This window comes from Bombina bombina, chromosome 6, assembly GCF_027579735.1.
Source record: "Bombina bombina isolate aBomBom1 chromosome 6, aBomBom1.pri, whole genome shotgun sequence".
Classification (NCBI taxonomy): domain Eukaryota; kingdom Metazoa; phylum Chordata; class Amphibia; order Anura; family Bombinatoridae; genus Bombina; species Bombina bombina.
This window is the reverse complement of record NC_069504.1, coordinates 319093779-319110105: the sequence shown is the minus strand read 5'-3', so window position 1 is coordinate 319110105 and position 16327 is coordinate 319093779. Positions and strand designations below refer to the sequence as shown.

The window sequence follows — 16327 nt, the reverse complement described above, 5'->3', positions numbered from 1 at the left end:
GTATATAAAGTTCTAAATATATGTATTGTACTTATATTTGCCATGAGTGAGGTTCATGTATTTCCTTGTGGAGAATGTCATATTTGGGAAATTAAACATATTAAGAAATATTTTTTTCTTACCTGGGGTTTAGTCTTTTTTAAATGACTACTTTTACTCTTTCAAATTGCGGGCAGCATTAGGCCTGTGGGGGTGCCAAATCCTAAACTTTATTGCGTCATTCTTGGCGCGATATTTTTTTTGGCGCGAAAAGTACGTCCGTTGACGCAAGTTCGTCACTTCCGGCGTTGTAGTTGACGCGGAAGTCTTACACACGGTTGCGTCGTTAGTAGCGCAAGTGTGTCATTTCTGGATTTTGTTGCCGCCAAAAAATTTTCTCTCACGTTGTGCGTCATATATGCCGCCAAATTTTTCAGTAGTTTTATACCCCATTGCTGTTTGCCTCTTGCCTTTCTCTATGTCAGATGGCTATGCTGTTTGCATTTTTTTTCCCATTCCTGAAACTGTCATATAAGGAAATTGATAATTTTGCTTTATATGTTGTTTTTTCTTTTACATTTTGCAAGATGTCTCAATCTGATCCTGCCTCAGAAGTATCTGTTGGAACGTTGCTGCCTGACATTGGTTCTACCAAAGCTAAGTGCATTTGTTGTAAAATTGTGGAAATTATATCTCCGAATGTCATTTGTAATAGTTGTCATGATAAACTTTTACATGCAGAGAATGTATCCATCAGTAATAGTGCATTGCCAGTTACAGTTCCTTCAACTTCTAATGTACATGATATACCTATGAATTTTAAAGAATTTGTTACTGATTCTATTCAGAAGGCTTTGTCTGCATTTCCGCCTTCTAATAAAGGTAAAAGGTCTTTAAAAACTTCTCATAAAGTTGATGAAATTTCAAATGACCGGCAAAATAATGATTTATCCTCCTCTGATGAGGATCTATCTGATTCAGAAGATCCTTCCTCAGATATTGACACTGAGAAATCTACTTATTTGTTTAAAATAGAGTATATTCGTTCTTTGTTACTCCAGAGGTTTTTCCTATTCCTGATGCTATTTCTGATATGATTTCTAAGGAATGGAATAAGCCAGGTACTCCTTTTATTCCTTCTTCAAGGTTTAAAAAATTGTATCCTTTACCAGCAATTTCAATAGAGTTTTGGGAAAAAATCCCCAAAGTTGATGGGGCTATTTCTACTCTTGCTAAACGTACTACTATTCCTATGGAAGACAGTACTTCTTTTAAAGATCCTTTAGATAGGAAACTTGAATCCTATCTAAGGAAAGCCTATTTATATTCAGGTCATCTTCTCAGGCCTGCAATTTCTTTGGCTGATGTTGCGGATGCATCAACTTTTTGGTTGGAGAATTTAGCGCAACAAGAATTAGATTCTGACATATCTAGCATTGTTCGTTTACTGCAACATGCTAATCATTTTATTTGTGATGCCATTTTTGATATTATCAAAATTGATGTTAGATCCATGTCTTTAGCTATTTTAGCTAGAAGAGCTTTGTGGTTTAAATCTTGGAATGCTGATATGACATCTAAATCTAGATTATTATCTCTTTCTTTCCAAGGTAATAATATATTTGGTTCTCAGTTGGATTCTATTATTTCAACTGTTACTGGAGGAAAAGGGTTTTTTCTGCCTCAGGATAAAAAACCTTAGGGTAAATACAAGGCTTCTCACCGTTTTCGTTTCTTTCCTCAAAATAAGGAACAAAAATCTAATCCTTCCCCCAAGGAATCTGCTTCCAATTGGAAGCCTTCCTCTAATTGGAATAAATCCAAGCCATTTAAGAAACCAAAGTCAGCCCCTAAGTCCGCATGAAGGTGCGGCCCTCATTCCAGCTCAGCTGGTAGGGGGCAGATTAAGGTTTTTCTAGGATTTTTGGATAAATTCTGTCCAAAATCAATGGATTCAGAGCATTGTCTCTCTAGGGTATCGAACAGGATTCAGAGTAAGACCTCCTGGGGTTTTATTCAAATCTATTCATTGTCCCAAAGAAGGAAAATTCATTCAAACCAACTGGATCTGAAAATTTTGAATCGCGATGTAAGAGTAGCAACTTTCAAGATGGTGACTATAAGGACTATTCTGCCTTTTGTTCAGCAAGGACATTATATGTCTACAATAGACTTGCAGGATGCATACCTTCATATTCCGATTCATCCAGAACATTATCAGTTCCTGAGATTCTCCATTACCAATTTGTTGCTCTTCCATTTGGCCTAACAACAGCTCCAAGAATCTTTTCAAAGGTTCTAGGTGCCCTACTCTCTGTATTCAGAGAGCAGGGTATTGCGGTGCTTCCTTATTTGGACGATATCTTAGCTCAGTCTTTACGTTCTGCAGGATCTCACACAAATCAACTAGTGTTGTTTCTTCAAAAACATGGTTGGAGGATAAATTTACCAAAAAGTTTCTTGATTCCTCAGACAAGGGTCACCTTTTTAGGTTTCCAGATAGATTCAGTGTCCATGACTCAGTCTCTAACAGACAAGAGATGTTTCAAATTGGTTGCAGCCTGTCGGCACCTTCAGTCTCAGTCATTCCCTTCAGTGGCTATGTGCATGGAAGTTTTAGGCCTCATGACTGCAGCATCGGACGCGATTCCTTTTGCTCATTTTCACATGAGACATCTCCAGCTTTGCATGTTGAATCAATGGTGCAGGGATTATACAAAGATATCACAGTTAATATCCTTAAATCCCAATATTTTACACTCTCTGACGTGGTGGTTAAATCACCAGCGTTTAGTTCAAGGGGCTTCCTTTGTTCTGCCAACCTGGACTGTGATCACTACAGACGCAAGTCTTTCAGGTTGGGGAGCTGTTTGGGGATCTCTGACAGCACAAGGGGTTTGGAAATCTCAAGAGGCGAGATTACCAATCAATATTTTAGAACTCCGTGCAATTCTCAGAGCTCTTCAGTTTTGGCCTCTGTTGAAGAGAGAACCGTTCATTTGCTTTCAGACAGACAATATCACAACTGTGGCATATGTCAATCATCAGGGTGGGACTCACAGTCCCCAAGCAATGAAAGAAGTATCTCAGATACTTGCTTGGGCGGAATCTGGCTCCTGTCTAATCTCTGCAGTACATATCCCAGGTGTAGACAATTGGGAAGCAGATTATCTCAGCCATCAGACTTTACATCCAGGGGAGTGTCCTCTCCATCCAGATGTGTTTTCTCAGATTGTTCAGATGTGGGGTCTTCCAGAGATAGATCTCATAGCCTCTCATCTAAACAAGAAACTTCCCAGATACCTATCCAGGTCCAGGGATGTTCAGGCACAACCTTGGCCACTTCCATTAAGGCCGGACCTTCTGTCTCAAGGTCCGTTTTTCCATCAGGATCTCAAATCATTAAATTTGAAGGTATGGAAATTGAACGCTTAGTACTAAGTCATAGAGGTTTCTCTGACTCAGTAATTAATACTATGTTACAAGCTCATAAATCTGTCTCTAGAAAGATTTATTATCGAGTTTGGAAAACCTACATTTCCTGGTGTTCTCATAAATTTTCTTGGCATTCTTTTAGAATTCCTAGAATTTTACAGTTTCTTCAGGATGGTTTAGATAAGAGTTTGTCTGCAAGTTCCTTGAAGGGACAAATCTCTGCCCTTTCTGTTTTATTTCATAGAAAGATTGCTAAACTTCCTGATATCAAAAAGGCATTCACTGGTCTTCGTAAAAAAATATAACTTTTATTTCAGGTCATCAGTAAAACAACATAACGTTTCGGTGTAGTCCAACACCTTCGTCAAATGTCATGCAAAAAACAAGCCTCCAAAATAATTCCAATCAAACACACATGTGTGTTTGAAATAAAAGTTATATTTTTTTACAAAGACCAGTGTAACTGCTGCACCAGAACATGTCTTCTTTTGCACCCTGGCAGTTGCATAAGCTTGTAAGACTGTGCAAGAGATATCAATGTGGTACTCAATACACATCACTACATACAAACTCCAACAGTTTAAGAGATAAACAGGTGTGGTGATTGAGCTGCTTCTTGATAGGTCAGAGAAAGTTTAAAAGGAAGGTGTGTGTTCAGTTAAGAATATGGTTGAGGAAACAGCCAGCACGGCTGAGAAACACGTAGTAAATTCTATTAAGAAGGGAGTGCTATAACTCCATGTTTTTATAATGTTGCAACTTTTATTAAACGTTTTTTAAGTTTAAATTGCATTTTTTTACATAATTTAAACCCCCACCTTTCAGCAAGCAGAGAGTCGCTGACTCCACATCTGGGAACATTGAGCTGGGACACTGGGAGATCCTTGCAAGCACTACTTAGCACAATCAGGTGTTGCTACACTTGTGAGTGCCACCTTGATATTATATATATATATATATATATATATATATATATATATATATATATATATATATATATATATATATATATATATTGATTTACAAGTGTAACTGTGCTGCACCAGAAGGCGCCTTCTTTTCTTTTGTATAATTTTTTAATAGATTGGCTTATGTGCACAAAGAAGAGCAGCCTGGGAGTGGAATGAACATTTCAATGCACATCTTGGATTGGCCCTAGAGGCTACAGTGGACTTGGTACCATTGTGTGCGCCCCTCCCCAATATCCCATTTGTTGTTTGGGATTATCTGTTTTATCCCAATAACCATCAATTTCTTATACCTCTCTACTGGGATTTTGGACCACTCTTCTTTCAACAACTGCTCCAGGTCTCTCAGATTGGAAGGCTTCCCTTTCCTAACTGCTTTTTTGAGATCTCTCACTATGGGATTAAGATCATTGCTGGCCAGTTCAGTACTCTCCAGTGCTTTGTCTTAAACCATTTATGGGTGCTTTTTGATGTGTGCTTTGGGTCATTGTCCTGCTGTAAGACCCATGACCTCTGAATGAGGTCATGGGTCTTTCTGACACTGGGCCCTACATTGCACCACAGAATTCTTTGGTAGTCTTCAGATTTCATAATGCCATGCACACAGTCAAGACATCCAGTGCCTGAAGCAGCAAAGCAACCCCAAAACATCAGTGATCCTCCACCATGTTTGACTGCATGGACTGTATTCTTTTCTTTAAAAGGCTAATTTATCTTACTGAAAACAGTACAATGATGGGCTTTACCAAAAAGCAGTAATTTTGTTTCGTCTGTCCACAGCACATTCTCCCAAAAGGATTTTGGCTTCCTTATGTACATCAAACTCCAATCTGGCTTTTTTATGTTTCTGTGTCAGAAGTGGGGTCCTCCTGTGTCTCCTACCCTAGCTTCCCTTTTCATTTAGATGGCGACGTATAGTGCAAGCTGACACATTTGTACCCTGTGCCTGAAGGTCAGCTTGAATTTGTCTGGAGGTTGATTGATGTTCTTTATCCACCATTCGAACAATCCTTTGTTGCAATATTTGATAAATGTTTCTCTTTTGTCCACGTCCAGGGAGATTAGTAACAGTGCCATGGGCTGTAAACTTCTTGACAATGTTGTGCAAAGTGGACACAGGAACATTAAGATCTCTGGAGATGGACTTGTAACCTTGATATTGTCCATTCTTTTATGCAAATTTTGTTCTCATATCTTCAGACAGTTCTTTGCTGCTCTTTCTCTTCTCCATGCTCAGTGTGGCACACAGAGACACACAACAGAAAGTTTGAGTCAATATTTTACCATTTTAACTGTTTGCCGGTGTGATTTCTATATTGTCAGCACCTGTTAATTGATACAGGTGAATTTAATTACAAATTACAGGAGCATCACAAACTTGGAATGCAATTATTTCTTACAATTTTGAGAAGGTACCAATAATTTTGCCCAGTCCATTTTTAGAGTTTTGCATGGAATGTGTCAGATTTGGCTTTTTTCGCTCCACTTTTTTGTGTCATACCAATACAAACAAAAGAAATAAACATGAGAATGCCTAAACATTTGTAATTGCAACAATTCTCTGGACGAATTGGTGCATTATCTGACAGAAATGCAGGGGTGCCAATATTTTTGGCCATGTCTATATACAGGTAGCCCTCAGTTTAAGGCATGATTAGGTTCCAGAAGGAATGGTTGTAAATCGAAACCATTGTAAATTGAAAGCCAGTTTATAATGTAAGTCAATAGGAAGTGAGGGAGTTAGGTTCCAAACCCCTCTCAAAATTGTAAAAAGTAACACCTAATACATTATTTTTAAAGATTTGAAATGAAGACTTTAAATGCTAAACAGCATTATAAACAGTATCAAATAATTACACAACACATAATATATAATTAAACTAAGTAAAATTAACAAAAAGATTTGCTAAACTGCATTATAAACCTTATGAAATAATCACACAACACAGACTTTACTTTCATTTTTTTGCAAACAGTTCTTTCTATGCATTCCAATCTGGACTGATTTATAGACAGGAAGATCTTGTTCCTATGAAAGCTGCTCGATAGCTCATGTCTAGCTAGAATAATTAATTCCAGCCTGTTTCTGTGCTTGGCTTTGCATATCTTTGCTCCAACACAAGCGGACAGCTCCACCTACTGGCTATTTTAATCAATGCAATGCTTCTCAATGCTTTTCAATAGCAGTCACATGACTGAAGAAAAGGCAGCCAAAGGCAGCCAAAAGAATCCACCTGGATTCTGAAAAAAAACAAGAAAACACAATCGCCCGCACGAAACAATGAAAAAACACGTAACCGCCCTCAAGAAATAAAAAAAAACCTAACCGCCCGCAAGAAGTATAACAAAAAAAACCTAACCTCCCGCACAAAGTATTAACAAACACTGAAACCACCAACCCCACATTGCAAAACAATAAAGTGATTAACCCCCAATCCGCAAATAACATAATTAAAATATTAACCTGTAAACCGCCAACCCCCCACATCGCAATAAACCTAATTAACCTATTAACCCCTAAACCACCAACCCCCACAACGCAAATAACTAATTTAATTACTATGCCCCCTAACCTAACACCCCTAAAGTAACCCCAGTACTAAGTTACGCTTAAATAAAACCTTACATTAAATTACAAAAAAATAATTTAAAAGTAGAAAAAATAAAACTATAAAATTACAGAAACTAATAAACAAAATTATCAAAAATAAAATTAAACCTAACCCCTATGAAAATAAAAACTCCCCCTAATCTAAACTAAACTACCAATAGCCCTTTTAAAGGGCCTTTTGTAGGGCATTGCCCTAAATTAAACAGCTCTTTTACATTTAAAAAATACTAAGTAAAAAAAAAAAACACCCCCCAAAATAAAAAAAACCCTAAACTACCCATTGCCCTTAAAGTGGCATTTGTATGGGCATTGCACTTAAAAGGACATTAAACTCTTTTACTGCCCTTAAAAGGGCAATCAGCTCTTTTACAGCCCATTAAATCCCTAATTAAAAAAATAAAAAATCCTAACTCTAAGCCCTAAATAGGTACTCACCGTTCCTGAAGTCCGGCGTAGAAGGTCTTCTTCCAGGAGGCTCCATCATCTTCTATATTAATCCGTAGCGAAGGCGGCACGGAACGGAGGTGTGGAGCTGGCTTCGCCGATGCACGGATCCTCAGCGGTGGCATAGTTTTAGGATTATTTTTTATTTTTAAGATTAGGGATTTAATGGGCTGTAAAAGAGCTGATTGCATATCATACCTATGCATTGTGATCACACTCGTGGCTAGTGGCAGACACTGCACTAATTGGCTTAAATGCAAGTCAATAGATAATAACTAAAAGTCATGTGATTAGGGGTGGTAAGAAGATCCTTAGATACAAGTTAGTCACAGAAGTAAAAAGTGTATAAATATAACAGTGTTAGTTTTGCAAAACTGGGGAATGGGTATTAAAGGGATTGTCTATCTTTTTAAACAACAAAAATTCTGGTGTTGACTGTCCCTTTAAGTAAAAGAGCTGTTTAACTTAGGGCAAAGCCCTACAAAAGGCCCTCTTAAGGGCTATTGGTAGTTTAGTATTAGATTAGGGGGTGTTTTTATTTTGGAGGGGATATTTTATTTTATAGGGGTATTAGTTTAGGCTTAATTTTTTTATTTTGGGTAGCTTTGTTTATTTTTTTCTGTAATTTTACTTTTTTTATTTTTTGTTTGTATTTTTCAAACATAGACTGCCCTCTGGGCAGGCTTAAATATATATATATATATATATATATATATATATATATACACACACATACACATACACACACACACACACACACACATATATATATATATATATATATATATATATATACACATACATACATACAGTATATATAATGATATAAAAAAAAACTTCATCAAATGCTTAAGATTTAAAAACAAGGAAAGTCTTTACTAAAATATATGGAAAAACAGAATACTATATTACTACCGGTTTGGCGCATATAGCATATTTTATGAGTTTTAGTAGATGCCCTGCTTGTCCTATTTCTTATCAGTTATTTGTAGACCTCCATCAGATTCCACAGTGCCATAAAGATAGGTATGATATGCAAGGCAGCATTTATGTGAGACAAATGAGTAGAGAAGCCAATCTGGAGAAGTCCTGTAAATTGGAATGTGAAGTGGTAAAATAGAAGGAGAGAAGCAGGTCATGGCCAGATTGAAGGGAACGGGAGGGAGAGTATCTGGAGATGAGGTCTGAGATATTGGGGGAGCAGTGTTATTAAGGTCAGAGGCAGCATTTTGTGTTTTAATTTGGAGGTTAGAGGAAGCCAGTGAAGGGATTGGCAGAGAGGTGAGCAGATGAGGAGCGACATGTAAGGAAGATCAGCCTGGCAGAGGTATTCATTATAGCTGGAAAACCCTCCGTGTATTACTAGGGGAGGTATTAGCGGCTCTGAATGATTGTAACACAGTTGCAATACCAGAGAAAATGTGTAGGTTGGATAGATATTTTGCGGTACCGGCGAGTACTGATGTTTTTCCTATACCTAAGAGACTTACTGAAATTGTTACTAAGGAGTGGGATAGACCCGGTGTGCCGTTCTCACCCCCTCCGATATTTAGAAAAATGTTTCCAATAGACGCCACCACACGGGACTTATGGCAAACGGTCCCTAAGGTGGAGGGAGCAGTTTCTACTTTAGCTAAGCGTACCACTATCCCGGTGGAGGATAGCTGTGCTTTTTCAGATCCAATGGATAAAAAATTAGAGGGTTACCTTAAGAAAATGTTTGTTCAACAAGGTTTTATATTACAACCTCTTGCTTGTATTGCGCCTGTCACGGCTGCAGCAGCATTTTGGTTTGAGTCTCTGGAAGAGACACTTCAATCATCTACACTAGATGAGATTACTCACAAACTTAAAGCCCTTAAGTTAGCTAACTCATTTATTTCAGATGCCGTAGTACATTTAACTAAACTTACGGCTAAGAATTCCGGATTCGCCATTCAGGCACGCAGAGCACTGTGGCTAAAATCCTGGTCAGCTGATGTTACTTCTAAATCTAAATTGCTTAATATACCTTTCAAAGGGCAGACCTTATTCGGGCCCGGGTTGAAAGAGATTATCGCTGACATTACAGGAGGTAAAGGCCATGCCCTGCCTCAGGACAAAGCCAAAGCTAAGGCTAGACAGTCTAATTTTCGTTCCTTTCGTAATTTCAAAGCAGGAGCAGCATCAACTTCCTCTGCACCAAAACAGGAAGGAGCTGTTGCTCGCTACAGACAAGGCTGGAAACCTAACCAGTCCTGGAACAAGGGCAAGCAGGCCAGGAAACCTGCTGCTGCCCCTAAGACAGCATGAATCGAGGGCCCCCGATCCGGGACCGGATCTAGTGGGGGGCAGACTTTCTCTCTTCGCCCAGGCTTGGGCAAGAGATGTTCAGGATCCCTGGGCGTTAGAGATCATATCTCAGGGATACCTTCTGGACTTCAAATCCTCTCCCCCAAGAGGGAGATTTCATCTGTCAAGGTTGTCAACAAACCAAACAAAGAAGGAAGCGTTTCTACGCTGCGTACAAGATCTTTTATTAATGGGAGTGATCCATCCAGTTCCGCGGTCGGAACAAGGACAAGGGTTTTACTCAAATCTGTTTGTAGTTCCCAAGAAAGAGGGAACTTTCAGGCCAATCTTGGATTTAAAGATCCTAAACAAATTCCTAAGAGTTCCATCGTTCAAGATGGAAACTATTCGAACAATTTTGCCTATGATCCAAGAGGGTCAGTACATGACCACAGTGGATTTAAAGGATGCTTACCTTCACATACCGATTCACAGAAATCATTACCGGTATCTAAGGTTTGCCTTTCTAGACAGGCATTACCAGTTTGTAGCTCTTCCATTCGGATTGGCTACGGCTCCAAGAATCTTCACAAAGGTTCTGGGTACTCTTCTGGCGGTACTAAGACCGCGAGGAATTTCGGTAGCTCCGTACCTAGACGACATTCTGATACAAGCTTCAAGCTTTCAAACTGCCAAGTCTCATACAGAGTTAGTACTGGCATTTCTAAGGTCGCATGGATGGAAGGTGAACGAAAAGAAGAGTTCTCTCTTTCCACTCACAAGAGTTCCCTTCTTGGGGACTCTGATAGATTCTGTAGAAATGAAGATTTACCTGACAGAAGACAGGTTAACAAAGCTTCAAAATGCATGCCGTGTCCTTCATTCCATTCAACACCCGTCAGTAGCTCAATGCATGGAGGTGATCGGATTAATGGTAGCGGCAATGGACATAGTCCCCTTTGCACGCCTACATCTCAGACCGCTGCAATTGTGCATGCTAAGTCAGTGGAATGGGGATTACTCAGATTTGTCCCCCACTCTGAATCTGAATCAAGAGACCAGAAATTCTCTTCTATGGTGGCTTTATCGGCCACATCTGTCCAGGGGGATGCCATTCAGCAGGCCAGACTGGACAATTGTAACAACAGACGCCAGCCTACTAGGTTGGGGCGCTGTCTGGAATTCTCTGAAGGCTCAGGGACTATGGAATCAGGAGGAGAGTCTCCTTCCAATAAACATTCTGGAATTGAGAGCAGTTCTCAATGCCCTTCTGGCTTGGCCCCAGTTAACAACTCGGGGGTTCATCAGGTTTCAGTCGGACAACATCACGACTGTAGCTTACATCAACCATCAGGGAGGGACAAGAAGCTCCCTAGCAATGATGGAAGTATCAAAGATAATTCGCTGGGCAGAGTCTCACTCTTGCCACCTGTCTGCAATCCACATCCCGGGAGTGGAGAACTGGGAGGCGGATTTCTTAAGTCGTCAGACTTTTCATCCGGGGGAGTGGGAACTTCATCCGGAGGTCTTTGCCCAGATACTTCGACGTTGGGGCAAACCAGAGATAGATCTCATGGCGTCTCGTCAGAACGCCAAGCTTCCTCGCTACGGGTCCAGATCCAGGGATCCGGGAGCGGTTCTGATAGATGCTTTGACAGCACCTTGGACCTTCGGGATGGCTTATGTGTTTCCACCCTTCCCGATGCTTCCTCGATTGATTGCCAGAATCAAACAGGAGAGAGCATCAGTGATTCTAATAGCACCTGCATGGCCACGCAGGACTTGGTATGCAGATCTAGTGGACATGTCATCCTGTCCGCCTTGGTCTCTACCTCTGAAACAGGACCTTCTGATCCAGGGTCCATTCAAACATCAAAATCTAACTTCTCTGAAGCTGACTGCTTGGAAATTGAACGCTTGATTTTATCAAAACGTGGGTTTTCTGAGCCAGTTATTGATACCTTAATACAGGCTAGGAAGCCTGTTACCAGAAGGCTTTACCATAAAATATGGCGTAAATACTTATATTGGTGCGAATCCAAGAGTTACTCATGGAGTAAGGTTAGGATTCCAAGGATATTGTCTTTTCTACAAGAAGGTTTAGAAAAGGGTTTATCCGCTAGTTCCTTAAAGGGACAGATTTCAGCTCTGTCCATTCTTTTACACAAACGTCTGTCAGAAGTTCCGGACGTTCAAGCTTTTTGTCAGGCTTTAGCTAGGATCAAGCCTGTGTTTAAAACTGTTGCTCCGCCATGGAGTTTGAACTTAGTTCTTAATGTTTTACAGGGTGTTCCGTTTGAACCCCTTCATTCCATTGATATCAAGTTGTTATCTTGGAAAGTTCTATTTTTAATGGCTATTTCCTCGGCTCGAAGAGTCTCTGAGTTATCTGCCTTACATTGTGATTCTCCTTATCTGATTTTTCATTCAGACAAGGTAGTTCTGCGTACTAAACCTGGGTTCCTACCTAAGGTGGTCACTAACAGGAATATCAATCAAGAGATTGTTGTTCCATCTTTGTGTCCTAATCCTTCCTCGAAGAAGGAACGTCTGCTACACAATCTAGATGTAGTCCGTGCCCTGAAATTTTATCTACAGGCAACTAAGGATTTTCGTCAAACGTCTTCCCTGTTTGTCGTTTATTCTGGCCAGAGGAGAGGTCAAAAAGCTTTGGCTACCTCTCTCTCTTTTTGGCTTCGTAGCATAATACGATTAGCATATGAGACTGCTGGACAGCAGCCTCCTGAAAGAATTACAGCTCATTCTACTAGAGCTGTGGCTTCCACTTGGGCCTTTAAGAATGAGGCTTCTGTTGAACAGATTTGCAAGGCTGCAACTTGGTCTTCTCTTCATACTTTTTCCAAATTTTACAAATTTGACACTTTTTCTTCTTCGGGGGCTGTTTTTGGGAGAAAGGTTCTTCAGGCAGTGGTTCCCTCCGTATAAAGAGCCTGCCTGTCCCTCCCGTCATCCGTGTACTTTTGCTTTGGTATTGGTATCCCAGAAGTAATGATGACCCGTGGACTGACCACACTTAACAGGAGAAAACAAAATTTATGCTTACCTGATAAATTCATTTCTCCTGTAGTGTGGTCAGTCCACGGCCCGCCCTGTTTTTTATGGCAGGCTAAAAAAAATTTGGATTATACTCCAGTCACCACTACACCCTTGGGCTTCTCCTTTCTCGTTGGTCCTTTGGTCGAATGACTGGAGGTGACGTAGGGGGGAGGAGCTATATAGCAGCTCTGCTGGGTGAATCCTCTTGCACTTCCTGTAGGGGAGGAGATAATATCCCAGAAGTAATGATGACCCGTGGACTGACCACACTACAGGAGAAATGAATTTATCAGGTAAGCATAAATTTTGTTTTTTAGAATGATTAAGGGCAGAATAATAGGAGTTCAATATGAATTTGCAGTGAAGAAATTCAGCTGAACGTCGATTTCCTCCAATGTTACTCAGCAGTGCAGTAACATCTGCGTAGGTAGTGTGTCAAAGTAGTATGCCAGGGCTGAGGGTGAGTGCGTGATTTTCGAGCTATAGTAAAAGGTGCCAAGTTGTCAAGGAACGATGTAAGAGTGGAGTTATAGTGATATTTTGTTAAAGGGACATAAAACACTAAATACATGCTAGATAGAATGATGTGCTCAAAGAAAAGATTAGTCCATGAGTAACATGTAGATGTATTTTTTAAAGTTTCATTAGTTGTTTAAAATGTGACAAAATAAGTGTAAAGTTTTAGTGTCTATAAAACACTGGGAGCTGCCATGTTGTAACTTGTGTTACCTTCTCTGCTGTGGCCAATTAGGGTCAGTTATAAATAGGTCACTAGAGTGTGCAGCCAATGGTTGTGCTGGATTTAACAGTGTTCTGCACTTCCATTTCTAACAGGAACTGAAAAGCTCACAATTTCAGAATGGAATTACAGGCAAAGAGCACAAAATAAATAATAAAAGTATATTGCAGAGTTGTTTTATTATATACAATTTATCATTTTATATTACCATCTCAAAGTGTTTAATGTCCCTTTAAGGATAGGAGGAGATGGAAGAGAGCAGAGGGTTTGAAAGTTATTGCTGATCTAGTGACTTTTAATGCTTCTGTGAAATTTGGTGTGAGGGCTAGAAAGAGGAAGAGTAGTAGGGAGTGCTATGATGTTGCAAGTGAGGAGATGGTGGTCAAAAAAAGAAAAAGGGGCAGAAAGATTGTCAACAGGGAGGTTAAAGTCCGAAAGAATGAGGGCAGGGAGGAGCCAGATGGGCAATATATAACCGCAACTCAGAGAAAATAAGAGAATTGTGAGTTTCGAAGGAAGAAAATGTGAGGGAAGAGTTGGGTTGTATTCGTTGAAAGTTGCAATGAGAGGAATGTAAAATACCTACACTACCTCCATGCCTGTTTTCGGATCTAGGGTGCGGCAGAAGTGGAGACCCCCATGTCAAAATGCAGCAGGGGAGGCTGTGTCAGAAGGAGAGAGACAGATTATTTGTAAGAGTCAGAAGGTTGAGGGAATGGGTGATGAAGAGGATGGTGATAGTAGTGAGCTTTTCGCAAACAGAGCGAGAGTTTGAGTGCTCTAGAAAAGGGGATGTTGGCTTTAGATACAAAAGAAACTTGGGTAAGTTTTCTAGGTCTATGGAAAGGCACACAGAGAAGTGGGTGAGTATCCCCAGCAGCTGGTATAAGCAACAGGGAGAGTGACATAAGATGAGATACAGATTTTCAATATTACAAGTGTGTTTGGGATGTGGTGCAGGAAGGAGGGCAAGAGTTTAGGAATGTGTGATGTTCAAGAGCAAAAGTGAGGTAAGGATAAAAGACATGGGGCAATGAATAATACAGGTGTTGAGGGGGAAGGAGTAAATTAAAAATACAGTTAATTGTATAAACAAGAGGTAGCAAAAAGGGAACCAGTGAAACACACCAAACACAATATTACAAAAGTACTTGCCTAGTCTTGTCCTTTGCTGACTCCTTGTTCAATTTTTTTTTATAATTCTTTTGCCTAATTTTTAATGCCTCACTTATAAATTCTCAGTTAATTAGTTACTGGTACATATTTATTACAAATGCCTGATAAAGCATACCTAGTATCCTTGCTTAGCCTAAGGGAACCACTTGCATAAGAAATGTTATCTGTGAACTTAACTCAGAAGCGTTTTTGCAAATTATAGCATATTGATAAAATGCTTCTAGTCAAGTTTAAAATGTGCTACTGGGTATTTAGAAATTTGCTTTTATGTTTCTTTAACATCTTGACTGAAGAAAGAGACTTTTATGGTTATTCTTTCTGCAACTTGTTGGCTTTTACATTTGTTTTCCCTTTTCAGGATCTTCAGATTGAACAAGAAAGAAGTTCTTATAATATATCCGGTGGCTGCACAGCACTTGTTGTGGTATATTTGTTGGGGAAGCTCTATGTAGCTAATGCTGGTGATAGTAGGTAAGCAAATCTAAATAATGTATAAGTTTTCATGAGAAAATATGTTGCAATATTGAAGGTAAAATACATAGCGCTACATTACGAGTGGCACGCAAGCTATAAGGGGTTTATCACGAGTGTTTGCCCGCATCGGAAGTAGCACATGTATTACAAGTCGATAGTAAATGCGGTTGCTCGAGCGCTATTGAATTTATGTGTCTGGTTAGCGCGACTTCAGAGCTCTGGTTAACTGTTACGTTTGAATCAAAAGTTGCACAAAAAACATTAAACATTAAGTACAGTTGCAATCTTAATAACACCATCTAATAAAAAATATTATAAAAAAAAAAATTACATTAAAAAGTTAAAAAAAAAAAAAAAAAAGGACTGCAAAGGGCATTAACAGAGAGATACATACATATACATGTCTAAATATGTATATGTATGTGTTTGTGTTTTATATATGTTTATATGTGTGTACATATGTATTTATATATGTATTTACAGACATATATACACATATAAACACATAAATACATATGTACACAGAAATAGACATATTTAAGTGCAATGGAGCCCTTTGCAGTCAAGTAGCTGAAAACATGAAGGAAAAAATACATGTATGCTATATTCATATTTAATAAAGTGTTTCACTATGTATTTACTGCAAATATTGCACATTCCAATGTTCTTCACATATGTTCTAAGTATTTTTAAATAGATATTCTTATATATATATATATATATATATATATATGTATATATATGTGTGTGTCTGTGTATCTATACCTATATATAATTTTTTATATATATATATATACATACAGTATATATAGAGGTATAGATAAATAGGGGCATATTTATCAAGCTCCGATTGAAGCTTGATGCCCCGTGTTTCTGGCGAGCCTGCAGACTCGCCAGAAACAGCAGTTATGAAGCAACGGTCGCAAAGACCGCTGCTCCATAACCTGTCCGCCTGCTCTGAGCAGGCGGACAGACATCGCCGGAAATCAACCCGATCGAGTACGATCGGGTTGATTGACACCCCCAAGCTGGCAGCCCATTGGCCGTGAGTCTGCAGGCGACAGCGTTGCACCAGCAGCTCTTGTGAGTTGCTGGTGCAATGCTGAATACGGCAAGCTTATTGCTCGCCGTATTCAGCGAGGTCTGTCCGACAGACCTTGATAAATTGAGGCC

The 16327-nt window shown here is 39.4% G+C and overlaps 1 protein-coding gene across 1 annotated transcript in view; it reads left to right on the top strand.

Annotated features, from left to right (window-relative positions):
* Nucleotides 1-16327, top strand: part of PPM1H (protein phosphatase, Mg2+/Mn2+ dependent 1H) — a 683070-nt gene that overhangs the window by 265420 nt on the left and 401323 nt on the right. Inside the window, exon 4 of the mRNA XM_053716939.1 lies at nucleotides 15039-15151. Coding sequence (XP_053572914.1) covers nucleotides 15039-15151 — 113 coding nt within the window. The remainder of the gene's footprint in view (nucleotides 1-15038; nucleotides 15152-16327) is intronic.